This window comes from Prinia subflava, chromosome Z (assembly GCF_021018805.1).
Source record: "Prinia subflava isolate CZ2003 ecotype Zambia chromosome Z, Cam_Psub_1.2, whole genome shotgun sequence".
Taxonomy (NCBI): Eukaryota; Metazoa; Chordata; class Aves; order Passeriformes; family Cisticolidae; genus Prinia; species Prinia subflava.
In genome coordinates this window covers 35,061,433-35,075,129 of record NC_086283.1, presented here as the reverse complement: position 1 = coordinate 35,075,129, position 13,697 = coordinate 35,061,433, and the positions used below count along the sequence as shown (strand labels likewise).

At 38.7% G+C, this 13,697-nt stretch overlaps 1 protein-coding gene across 2 annotated transcripts in view; it reads right to left on the bottom strand.

Annotated features, from left to right (window-relative positions):
• The window catches only part of RORB (RAR related orphan receptor B), a 134,361-nt gene that overhangs the window by 31,385 nt on the left and 89,279 nt on the right, over positions 1-13,697 (bottom strand). Inside the window, exons 2-4 of one of the 2 annotated variants that reach the window (XM_063423086.1) lie at positions 10,144-10,229; positions 5,713-5,854; positions 2,295-2,696 (exon numbers count right to left, since the gene is read on the bottom strand). In XM_063423086.1, coding sequence (XP_063279156.1) covers positions 2,295-2,696; positions 5,713-5,854; positions 10,144-10,229 — 630 coding nt within the window. Of the gene's footprint in view, positions 1-2,294; positions 2,697-5,712; positions 5,855-10,143; positions 11,820-13,697 lie in introns of those variants that run through there. The other variant, XM_063423085.1, reaches the window with a different exon arrangement.

Sequence of the window (13,697 nt, the reverse complement as noted above, 5' to 3'; positions counted from 1 at the left end):
GGTAATGTCTATTTAGCATAAGTTGAGTTTATTCCTAAATGTCACTTGTGTGAGATGCAATTCTGCAGTGAAATTTAAGCATACTATAATACGAAATCAGTATATCCCAGGACAGCAAGACTGCAGCTTTACAGATGGTCCGACAATCCACTGCAGCATTAAGAGGCATTTTCTACTTCTTTTTGAACACTGAAAATATAATTTGCCTGTGCACTAATCCAAATATTTTATGGTGCATCTCTTCCAGTTGTGTCAGCTGATTTGTTTATATTACATTATCTCTCACTGTCACCCTTAACCCTCTGCTGTAGGTTCCACAAATGATAGACGGCAGTATTTGTGTAAAATCGTAGTAATTTAGGAGACCTAGTTTCAGTTTCAAAATGAAGAGAGCTAAATCCCAAAGCCTCTGAATTTTGCTGTCAGCTCAGAAATAGGCCACTTTCTATGTAGCACTCCCTCTGCTCCGGGTTTTTTCCTGCTTTGTGTGCTTCAGAAGAGGATGAAAAACTTAGAAATGTGGGGTGGATTTAGGGCTGGGTGTTTTAGAGCTAGGAGAGAAAAAAATGGTTGAAAGCTAAGAATGATGCATTACTCCTAAGTGAATCTGCAAGAGATAAAACTTAAATTGATTTAAGTTAAAAAGACAAAATTTTGATTCTCTGAATTCAAAAGGTTCCATTGATTTCAGGGAGATTCTGTGGCCACTAAGGATATAATCCCATGGCCATATTCTGCCTTTGCACTCATTCCTGTAACTGAGCACAAACCCGAATTCATGGACTATCAGAACTCCTGCATTTCTTGACCTCCTCTGAGTCTCTCTGGAAACAATCCCTGTAGGTCCTGGGTCTACAGGGAAACAGCTTTTAAGGACAGTTTAGATTGCTCCTCAGCTGGTTTGCAGTAGTACTGTGATGCACTGTTGCAGGACTGATGCACAAGCCACATGTGAGTAACATTCATATGGCCATGAGAGCTGAGAGGGAAGTTGGAGCAAATGTTCATCTCTAATCCTACACTGTGGGAGTACAGCTTTACTGGATATTGGTCTAGGCCAAATGTGATAATAAAACATGCTTAATAAACAGAGTGCCAGAAAAGTTTAACTTTCTCCTGGACAATTTGCAACTAAAGCAGGCAATGTATTATAGAGACCCCTACACATGAGCATGCATGGGCAGAAAATATGCTATAAATTTTAGCTGCAACTTCACTTTTTTACCAGACAGTAACTAGGATATATCCCACTACTGCAATCCATATTGAGTGGAGGCCACAACTCCAGGATCCTCAGCAGGTCTGAAAACACACACATATTTACAGATCTCAGTGTACATCCATGTACATGAGACAACAAAGTTAGGCCAGAACTATAGAGGTGTTTTTTCATGATTTGAAATTAACTACTTTGTTAGGAGTCAAAGACAGCTTTTCACCCTTCTTCTTTCTTTTTAATTAAATTCCATTAACAAAGTGTTACCTTTGATTAAGTTCTCAGCCACAACAGATTCAGCATATTTCACTTCTTCAGGTACCTAATTAGGATGCAAATCTTTGTTCATGTTATTTCTTTGTAATGGAAGCAGTACCTCCAGTGGCTTTGGTGAAATATAACTAGAAGCATTAGATGAACAGAAATTCTCCTTAGACAAAAATCACTGTTAGTCATTGTGTTTCTTACAGTCTCACCTCACAGAGAGGTCTCTGTCACTCGTCAAAGATGAAAGCAAGGGTCAGGCTCTCCAAGGCCTTCAGGCAGGGAAGCAGGGATATCCACAGAAGTACATTCAGAGTTAGTGCACTTCATGAATTTGGTGAGCTTGCTCTGGCTTTGACATGCGTGCAACCGAAGTATGAACTGGTACTTTTTCACAGTAAGTACCCTGGAATTAGCTGCTATGGGGATTCTGGGTGTTGACAAGAATACGGATGGTTGGCTGAAGAGATCATTTAACCTGCCAGTAATGAGCTCATTTGAAACAAACCCCTTCCTAATTATCACTTGCTTATGATTGATTCATCACCTGCTTTGATGCTCCTATTTAATAAACAGAAATGAACTGCTGGGTTTAAGAACTGCATAATTTTTAGTAAAAACAGAGCTGCCTTAATATTATGTCAATTAGTTCCAGAGTAATTTTCTTTCCTTTACTCTCTGTATGCACACACATGTGTGAAGATGTAACTATTGTGTACCTGTGTATGGAATGCCTGTATGGCACTTTAATGCAGAAAATACTGGACCTTAGCTTATATATACATTGCAACACAGGAATAAGAATTTTCCTTACCAATTTCACTCATGGATATCCCTGGAGCTAATTGCCCGTTGTTGAAAGAGCTGTAGGTAAACAAGTTTGGTACAGAGGTGAGGTCATAGATAGGTTCCTGCTTTATCTGCTTGATTCCAGTCATGTCTAACCCCGACTGGTCTGGGGAGGGCTGGGCAGAATCCACGTTGTAGTAGCCCTCGGACTTCGGCAGATCGATGATGTGCCCGTTTGAGTAGGTGCTGCCGGTTTCGTTATTCAGATTGTTCAAGCCATTGCTGATGCTGCTGCTGTAAACCCTGGTGAGGGCTTCTGCCTCACCACTCTGCTGCTGCCGCTGCTCCTGCAGCCGCTGCTGGTGCTTCTGCACTTCAGCATACAAGCTATCTCTCTGCTTTTTGGACATTCTTCCAAATTTCACAGCTGAAAAAGCAAAGCACAAAGAGAACCATTGTCGTCTTTAAATTTTTCTCAATTCCCTTCAACCCCACCACTCTTTTGATATCAACTTTCAGGGTTAATTTTGCTGTGGAAACATCTTTTTCTGTGGAAATGACAGAGGACGCAAAGCTTCACATCACATACATCTCATAAAGAAAAAGATATTGAGTACTTGAATTTACCAGGTGACAATGACTCCTATTTGACAGGAGGGCCTCAGTCAAGCAATTCACTTCCTACTCTGAATGTTAAAAAGACTATGCATCCTTTTATATCTCTGTGTTCACTGAACAACAAACCCGGAGCTGTATGAAATGCACAGTAGGTAAATTCATATCCATTTATTAACTTTCCACGAACCTTTACACAGTACATTAACAAGATTAGTATTCGGGTGAAAACAAGCCCTAAAGCCTTATTATCACATCCTTTAAATGGGGTGTTATCTTCCTACTTAATAAAAATAATCTTACAGGTTAGAACCTAGAGGAAAGTAACAGATTTGAAGGTAAACAGAACAAATGAATGTCATCTTTTCCACTGGGCAAAGTCTTAGGGATTTATGCAATCTCCATTTTAATAACCTCCATGCACAAATCCATGCACTCCTTCTGATGAGAAAGAAAGAAAAAAATATGAGAGGGTAAACCATTTCCCCCAGAAACTGGGTTCATTACACCAAGATTGAAATTTTCAAAGGTGACAGGCTGATTGCTGTGGAACTAGGAGGAGTAAATTCACAGCCTGTATGTACACTAGATCACAGCTGATTATCACCCTCCAACCCCCTCTCTGTATAAATTCTGGTCTTCTACTGGGCTAGATCTTGATTCTACTGGGCTTGATCTTGAGATCTTGGAGCAGAAGCAATTGTTGATTGTGCTCTTAAACAAATGAGAGATACATTCAGCAGAATTCATCAGAACAGGTAAGGGGACATAGCACCAGAAATGCAGACTTCTGCATACTATGAGGTGTATTTTCTATATTGTGTATTTCCAGTCCATCTGAAACTTTGATCAATTCAGAATCATATTTATTAGCATGGGACTCTCATTTAGCCTTTGAGAAGAATTTGAACCTATATGTGGAAAATGTGAAATTCTTCCATCAGGAAAAAGAACAGAAAAAGTAGAGCATAATATGAAAATACAGTGCCAGAGCCACAAGGTAACAGCTGCTTTGATTTATTTTCATTTTTTTTTTACACCAAGAGGGTTTTTTTTCTTATTGCCAACCTCAGTTTAGTTGCAGCCCTACACTCAGCCTACATGCTACCTCACAGAAGTCAGCCTGCCCCTGGAATCAAGGCATGGTATGCTGCATGCTCTCATGGACAATATGCAGTGACTGTACTTTAAATATTTTTGAATAATGCAACTGTGTACTTTCTTCAAATTTAGGGCCTCAGTAATAAACCCAGATATCCACTGTTTATCCTCATTATATATTCATTAATTGGATTCTCCAGCTGCTGTCAATTAGCATCCTGCCTCTGCTTGATAAAATGAATTTATTACATGGCTGAGAGGTAAAAATCAAAGTTTTCTGTCAAAAAATTCACACAGCCAGTTTTAAATTTGCAAGAGCTCATAATATTCTTAATCCTAAACAATCATAAAGATCCTTACATAAACTATGAAAGAACAAAGTGGTGCTGCTGGAAGAATCACTCATTTTGTCTCTCTGCAGTGATCTCTGAATTACTGGTTGGGAAGATGAAGTCAGATTAGAATGCCTCTGTGATACCTTAAATCATTGGAAGATACCATTTTCAGGAGGAAATCATGCGCTGTTAAATTGCTGAAATGTTACTTCTTTATACACCATGGAGAATTAGGAGCTAAGGTGTCAAGTAAACTGGATGCTAGGACCAGAAAGAATTCATGGATTAAAGCCCAGTTTGCAAAGCCCCTCCCAGATTGGTGAGACGGGTAAACAAGTAATTTCCGTGAGAGTTTAAGACACTCTGAGGTGGAAGAAGACCTATTGTGATCCAAATTTAAACAAGTTTATAGTCTGTGGACTGTCTAAATAAATAGCTCTTTAAGTAACTTCTCCAAAAATAACTTAATTTCCAAATACACATTTTATGTAAACCTTGTAAAAGAGAAAACTGCTTCCAGGAAATGAAATCAATATAAACTGCTTTTATATATTAGAGCATTTTCTTCTAGTATTTTCTCACTATGTAAGACGTTTTTGAGCTGGAAACCTTTTGCATGAGGAGTGGTGCTCTGAGCATGTCAGCTGTGGGCAACCTTGCCCAAACCTCCCATTGTCTGCAGTGTGATGCATGTTCTCAGCCTGCTGATCTTGGCTGATCAGCAGGCTGATCAGTTCCACAGTTTGGAAGGAAGGACCACAGGATCCTGAGATTGCATAGACCATGGAGCTTTCCTCTGGCATAGGATCCATTTTCAGTGCTAAATTAGGAAATTTCTTCTACAGACCCAGATGGGGACAGGAGGCAACATGCAAGAAAAAGAAATGGTGTTTCTACCAAAGCAAAATAGCTGGTCAAGTGCTCTGAACAAAACAAACAGAAACCCCTAATGCTATCACGATGTAAATTTGTGTAGGGTTGTGCCTCGTTACTACCAGACCTTTAGAGATCTCAGGGAAATGGATGCTTTCACACATCAATATTAAATGTTAAAATAAATGCTGGTGTTTAATGTAATGCTTAATACAAACCCACCTCTCCAGAGGCGACTTTTTTGTGCTCTGTGCTTTTGACTAGAATAACATATTTCACTTCCGACTCTTTCTGTTCTAAACTAATACTGCTCTCCATTTTGTGATTTTCCCCACCCCTCTCCATGAAAATAGCCTTCTTTGTTAACTGGATGGCAAAGATCATCTCACAGTGCATGCATTACAAAGCACAGAGCTTCTCCTGTCTCTTTTCGAAGAAATCTACAGGGAGTTTAAGTAAGTCAGTAGTGAAGAAAAGTTTCAAAGGGCTTAGATATGAAGAACAAGTTTGACTCCTTACCATCTCGAGACATTCCCAGGGCAAGACATTTCTGCAGTCGGCAGTGTTGGCAACGGTTTCTGTTGGTTCTGTCAATTAAACAGTTTCTCTGTCTTGGACAGGAGTAGGATGCATTGTTCTGCTGACTCCTCCGAAAGAATCCCTTGGGGCAAGAGAGCAGGAAAGACCAAGTATTACCACGAGCACATTTCTGTGCACTGCAGACACATACATACACACACACAGAGAAGCATGCAAACAACTACAGTAAACCCGTACTTAGTGCACTGCTCCTTATGTTGTGTCTCTGCAGATGTGGTGGCAGTGTACTAGAGAACATTTAATTATAATAAGGAGAACTGTGTATTCTGTAAAGAATATAATTTTACTTTGTTAAAACCTAAATAATGTTATAGAATGCATTTTTATTGTTCAATAATGACCCTGTATCACCTAATACTAACTCCTAATAGAGGAAAAATTTGTCAGCATTTGTAAGAGATGACTTCAAAGTACTTGTTTTTACATTTCTCCCTGTAATGAAGAGACTGGTAACTGTTACTGGGTACAGATAGCATAAGAAGCTGAAGTCTGCTATCCACTCTAACTTGGCAAAGCTTGATCTGATCTAGAGACATATGATTCAGGAGTGAAGTAATTAAAATTCAGTCTTCACAAAAGCACTAGGATATAATGACTTTATCAAGTAAAGCCAACACACAAAGGAGAAAGCAACACCTTTAGATACTACCATGAGAATGTAATGGCATTTTCCACAGGCGGTTTGTCTAGAGATCTGAGGGCTGGAGGGGAAGTATATACACCTAAGTCTTTGTAAGCTTCCAGCTGCTATGAAGTGGTGCTAAGAGCATCACCAAAAGTTGCTGTTATGGTAGACATGAAGCAGCTGAGGTGACAAGAGGAATGAAACCAGGGAGTGAAGAGAAACAAAAATAAACAGATCTATACTAAATAAATAAATAAACAAATTAACAAACAAGTAAGTAAAAATAAAGGAGAGGAGTATCTGCAAGTCCAGAGAGAAAAAAGCAAAACAGAGACGTTCCCTCACCAGTTTGGCAACTTTAAATGCAAACAGCTGCAGATTGCGGTGGGAAAGCTGAGGGATAGCCTGGCCACTGCAGGAGGCTATGAGTAGTAAAACAGCAGAAATATTATTACTGCAGTTACACCAGTCACCAGAAGTGACATCTAAGTGCTTGTGCCTTTCTGGAGTGACTTGCAAGCATGTTGGAATGAAGCCAGAAAGCAATAGCTGATTTTTCATCAGGAAAAAATAGTGTATCTCTGCATATGTTGATGGATGTTAATAGTGAGCAATGGGCAAAGTCACAAGGTGACAGTGCTACAGACCTCAATTCACTTGCTGCAGCTTATGCATGAACCCCCTCTCAGGCCCTGGCGAGCTGAATGAGGGTGGTGTGGGGTGTCAGTAACAGTGACAGGCACCAAGGACACTGGCAGTGCTAGTTCTTGAAGTTGAGCTTAGAGACCCACTTGAACTGGCTCGAGCTTGTTCTATCAGTGATTACAGTGTATCTAAAATTAAATTAAATTTTATGATTCATACTTTTCAGAAAGTAGATGCCTTTTGGGGGAACTCTCCGAAAAATTCTGATGGAAACTTAACTGATCTTAGCTGACCAAAACCTTCCTGATATGGTAGAGATGCCTTTAACTTAAGACTAAATGGATGCTAATTGGAGGTCTTTGTTGAGCTTTATAGCCAATCTTGGTTTTGACTTGTGAAGCGTTTTCTGTTTTCAGTTTTAGATTTTAGCAGCCTCCATGGATTTCAGAGAACTAATGAATTCAGCAATGTTAAAAAATCCCCACACAACCATCTAGCATTGACAGTGTCTTCTCCTTCAGTACTTTATGTTTGCTTTAAGACTGATCTTATCAGAGGAATTTGTTTTGTCTTTGCCCTCCTTAGGAAGAAAGGACCATATTATGTTATCAAGGGTTACACAAGAAAACTAATTTACAGCAGGTAATTAATTTTTCTGAGGAGAATTTTATGTTCTCATTCTCCCACATAACATCTAAATGTTGTCTTATAATGTAGAGATAATACTTTCATTTTATTTTTATGCTATCTTTATATAGATTTGGCTATATTATTCTACATCAGAATAATTCCATTTTGTGTAAAGGAAGATGTATTTCATCACTGAGGAGCTAAAGAGTTAAAAACAGATTTCCCAGTACTTCCAACATGGACAACAAGTCTTTCTGCACCTTGAGCAAATCACTTCACCCACCACTCACAGCCAATCTAAGAAAGGAAATTGCTGAATTAACTGCTTTCTAATTCATGACAAAGCAGTGGTAGAAAATACTTTGCTTTGGGGCTAGGCACAAGAAATGACAAAAGGCTTCTTAGTAAGAAGAAGCCACAGAGATACATGTGATGCAAACTCATCATCAGGTTTCACCCTTTCTGTAAAAATAGTGTCAGAGAATAGTGTCAAATTTACTCAGTGGGTCTGGCAGGTCCACTGCATATGCACATTCAGCATAAGGCATGCATGCATACAAACCAACCACAATATTTCAGACGGCCCTTAAGCACTTAGAATATGAATTTGCAGCAGCATAGCTAATCTGTGGACACTGAGTTAAAGGATTTTCTGTTCCTTTAAGTTTGTAGCACTGCCACTGGCACTGTAATATTTGGATGTTGTATTCTGAAATGCTGTGGCTGCCTGGTGCCTGGCTCAACATGTGTGCACGCTTATGGAGTGATTCTACCCTCTTTATTCCATGCATGGTCTCCATTCTTAATCATTCCAGGTTTCCAACAAACTGAGGCAAAAAGAACTGGAAATGACCAGTATGCAGGCTGAATGAATAGCTATTTAAATGCTGGGCACTTAAACGGATAGCAGAGCTGCACTGCCAGGAACAGTGCTTACCTTACCAGGGAGCTCTGACAGACTGAGATGCCTCCCAGTGGAACTGATGTGAAAAACCGACACCTTTTTTTCACACAGGCTCACAAAACAAGATTAGACTAATTGATCTGATGCAGCAAAACTGGCACAAACCCAATAGGGCTAAAACTGTTATAAGTGGAAGAGAATCTCCTTATCTCGGTAAGCAGTCTACTCACAGAGCACAGTGGTATCATCTCCTCTTGAGGCACACGCAAGGGCCAGCATTAACCCTAATTACTTCTACGGGAGACTATGCTCCTAGACAGTCTGCGGGCTCTGAGTATTGAGAGAAGACACTCTTTTCCTGCTTAAAGTGACTTATTTCTGTAGCTTTTGTGCCAATTTTGAAGTAACAGATCAATTAGTTTAATCCTGTTTCATGTGATCGTCAAAAGATGATGCTTAAATCTAGTCCAGTGCCACAGTAAGACAAAGACCGACTGCAAATTGTTCTGCTGACAATTGTTAAATGTTCCTGAAAAAATTCCCGATCTTTACCAGTATATTGGTTCCCAATGTACTGGCATTAAAATATTTCTTTTGCAAATGTGTGCACCTAAATTTTCAGATTTTTGAGTGGTTCTAATAATTTGTAAAGCATTAGGTACAGACTTGTGATTTCACTCTGCAAATAGGCACCCATTTTCAAATGTCCCAGTTAGTGTGTTTCCACATACAAGAAATCAGAGATGCTGCCTCTCCATCTTTGCAATTTCCCATTTACAATTAACACTGAAATACCAACATGTAGTATGAAATTCTGGTTTGTCATGAATAATAATTTAATTCCTTAGATAATAACAATTTTTAAAATTGAAAGTTGAAGCCCTTCTTCTCTTCGCTTGAGTCTGATTTGTGTTATTTGAAGTAATGTCTGAGATAATATGTGGATATATCTAAATAGCAAGTCTATGCATCTCCCTCCTTTGCCCTTTTTTTCTAGCCTCCAGTTTCCAGCAATTGCCCCAGCACTAGAGCCTATGAGGAAGAAGACAAGGGATCCTTTTACACTGGTCATAATGTAAGGCATTCTTTCTTTTGGAGATTATAATTTGGTCTGCAGATTGTGCAAAAGAAGATAAAAAAGGACCACATTCACACCTGTAAGCTCTTAAAAAAGGCTGACCTGCAGTAACATGCCAATTGTAATGCTACATGGGTTGTATAGGAAACAAGATAAGAAATCCACCTCTTTCAAAGCTGATTTAAGGTAGAACAGGTGTGACTTACGGTTGCTAGCCTCTGTTGGTGTCAGTAGTTACACTGCATCAGATGTAATTAATTCATGTTTCAAACAAGGAGGTAGCTCTAAAGACTATTTGATAAAATGGAAAGCAACTAGGAAAATTAGGCATGAAATGCGTCTTTATCAGCAGTAGGCTTTACTGCCTTTGGCATCACTTGTTTGAAAGCATGTAAGAGTGTATCATTGTACATAGCTCCCTGAGGCTAATGCAAATAACGATGACTATGCTGTATTAAAATCTCATACCTTGCAGCCTTCACATGTGATGACTCCATAGTGTATTCCAGAGGATTTATCACCACAAATTTTGCATGGTATCACTTCAATTTGTGCTGAAAAAGAAAATAAGAGAAATTTTTGGTACATAACTGTATTTAATATCTTTTTTTTCTCTAAAGGGGATCTTTGGAAATAGAGAGCAGATAACCAGTTGAACCCCAACGATACAAAAAATGCCTTGTATTGTATGTCTGTTTCTGAATGCTTTGGTTTGGCAAATTTTAAATGTTCCACGTCATGTAGTTTCTGCCACATCCCACAAAACTCTTCAACATCTAAAAATGTCTCACAATTAGCAAGTTTTTTCTCATATTCCTTTTTAAAGTTTTTTTCTCCACAGGTTTATTTAATAATTATTATTGCTAATGACAGTCATTAGGGGTCCTAAAAAATAATCTGGATTGTCCTTTCCTATATACTTCAAATATTTCTGACTTTTCATTTTTCTGAGGTAGAAATACATGGTGTATTTTGATGTCCAAAACAGAGAAGAGATGATGAAGTTTTCACCTCCTTAAATTACATTCAAGACATGAAGATATTAATACCACTGTCAGAGACAGGCTGGTGAATGCTTGCTTAAACTTCCTGTCTCTTCAAACTATTTGTTTTAACACTGGGTCACTGTCAGACAAGGCCCACAGATGGAGTTTAGGTAGCCAGTGGCTGTGTACTGGCAGAGTCAGGCACAATGTGAAAACGTTTAATATGGATGTGCTTCAGATCCTTCTATAAACATATTGGTCATCTGATTCTGAGAAGGAAAACACATTTCATTATCTCCCTTTTTTTTTTTTTTTTTTTTTTTTTTTTTTTTTTTTTTTTTTTTTGCTAACACAGCTGTTTGATTTTCTCAATTATTTTGAATCCCGTGTGTTTCCTTTGATGATGCTGTAAAAGCACATACTCAGACACATAAAGAAGAACTGTGCCTTTATTTTAGTCAGATGAACCAAGAAGAAATGCGAAACTTATTTTCTCTCAATTTCATTTGTTCTTCTGTGTAGGATGCATGCCTTCCTATTATTCTCCTCCTATTCGGAAATAGCATCACATTTGGAAAGTACTCTTGGTGATGCCTTGAGAAGGCTGACCTGGAAGAGAGATTAGACAGAGCTAAGAAAATAAAGCAGGTTTTTATTAAAAGGCCTTTAAGGGTACACCTTGGGCAGTTCAAGAGCCTGGCCAAGGCTACACCCAAGGTGGACTTAAAATGGTCACAAAATGGATGACCGGTCACGAGGTCTCACACTTTTGTAAGTTTTGTCCATTTGCATATTGGGTTCAATTGTCCAACTATAGCTTCAGATTATGAAGTCTCATCCTTCTTGTCTTCTCTCTTCAGTCCACCATTGTTTGTGCTTTTGGGCCTGAAAACTTATAACAGTTGTCCTTAGTCTCCATCTGGAAAAGGATTTGTTTTGTCTACCTATTCTCTAAAGAGAGCTCACTAGCACTTAATATGAGGCTCAGAACTATAGCCCTAGGCAGCACAGAATCTGAACAACATGAAAGCTAAAACTTAAGACATCACTGGCAGATGTTTCTCCATGCCCAGGGCAGAAACAGCAGCACTTCTCTGCAACTGAAGTCACCCATCAAATCCTTGAGTAGAAAAGCCTTTTTTAGTAGAGCTAGCCCGAGCACAAGGATAGGTAACTGTTAGTACTTTAACAAGACACATTTAACTCTAAAATGGATTGAGACAGGGAAACAAGCTTATTGTCCAAATGCTAATCCTATGAAGAGCATCCCATTTCAGACTTGTGGGCTGTTGAAAAGATTTAAAAAACTGCAAAAAACTTATGCTTAAAATTGACTGCATATTGTCAGCTAAGCACTAAATATGCTTGCACAGTGAATACTGTGAAAATATAATCATATAGCCTAGATTATGCCCCATTTCTACTTATGTATATAATTTCTCTCTTTTAGCAGAAGCCAGGAGTTTCCTTCCTACCGCTTCCTTCTTCCCACCACTTTGTAGTTAACCAAAACTCAGTACTGTGTCCCAGAAAGCCACCACCACACTGCATATGAAAGGTGCATTGCATATCCTACTGCTTTATCTTCCTATTTAGTGTAGAAGCTTACGGGGTAAACTTCACAGGGTGAACACTAGCAGGCCCTCTACTTTGGAAAGCCAAGTAACTATTCCCTTGGGCCAGCATATCCCAAGGGATCCAGACGAGAGGAACTTACATGGATGGCTGAAGAGACTTTAGTTTCCTCACTGTGTTTTCCTGACATATTCTTTCTGATCTAGCATAATTTTAGGCATTGCTCAGGCAAGCAAACCAGTTTTAAAATTGCTCCTAATCCATGTTGTAGAGAGAGAACTCCTTAACAGAGAAGCACCTGCAGTTCTTTGGAAATTTTTCCAGGTTGATCCTGCTCAAAAATTCCTCTGCCTTACACCCACTGGAATAATAAAAACATTTAAACATGCGCCTCCAGACACTGCTGTTTGTAAGACTCCTTTGAGTAACTGCTCACAGGTCTCTGCTTGAGAGTCATGTGGATGGAGAAAGTCTCAGCTCTGGGACCATGTGCTGCTTTATGTTTCAAAGACATATGTCAATGTCAGAGGCAGGAACTACAACGACAATGGAAAGAAATCTGCAGGAAAAGAGAAGACAGAGAAAAAACCCCACAACTAAAATAGCAAAGTACTTTTAATGTGACTTGCATTTACCATTTGTAACTCTGATAGAAACAGAGAGAGAAGAATTGATCCTGTGACACTGGTTACTTTTGGTACAGTACTTTTTACTGTAAGCAAACTATAATTTCATGCATGAGTTTCAATTATAAGCTCCACCTTCACAGTATTTGTGGATCAAGTCCCTAAATGCTAAGGCTTTGGGTTTTAATTAATACATAAAAATATTTTAGACTTGAGATTCTTCAGTTAATGCAAACCTTTATTTGAAAATAACCATTCTATAAATTAGTAAATGCAGGTTTGTCTAGAAATTTGCTACTATTTCTTCTTAAGAGAACTCACAGCAAAGACATCCTTATGACACAGAAGGCATTAGAGTAAGTTTGTTTGGAAAAGTGTATTTTGCTACTGTCCTTCAGACATGTTTTTTCATAAAACAGCAGAACAATTTCAGGATTCCTAATAGAATTCTTGATTGCACAGGCCAGATAAAAAAGAAACCATTGTATTCCCAGAAGGATCTTGAAATAATGTAATGAACATACAGTGTACCATGTTTCTTTAGTAGATGTAATCACAAGTCAGATTGCAGAATATTCTGAGTTGAAAGGGACCCACAAGAATCATCAAGTTCAACTCTTAAACGAGTGGCCTGTATGGGGATTGAACCCACAGCCTTGGTATTATTAGTTGACACAGGGTAGTACACTTTTTACACATTCTGTTTTTATTTGTCCACCTATGATCTTACATTGTTTTTCTTACTTCTTCACCTGTTAGACCAATAAATAGTTCAGGGAGCTGTGTAGCTGACTATTCTTACAGCTATTATAAAATTAGCAACTTTCTTCTGAAC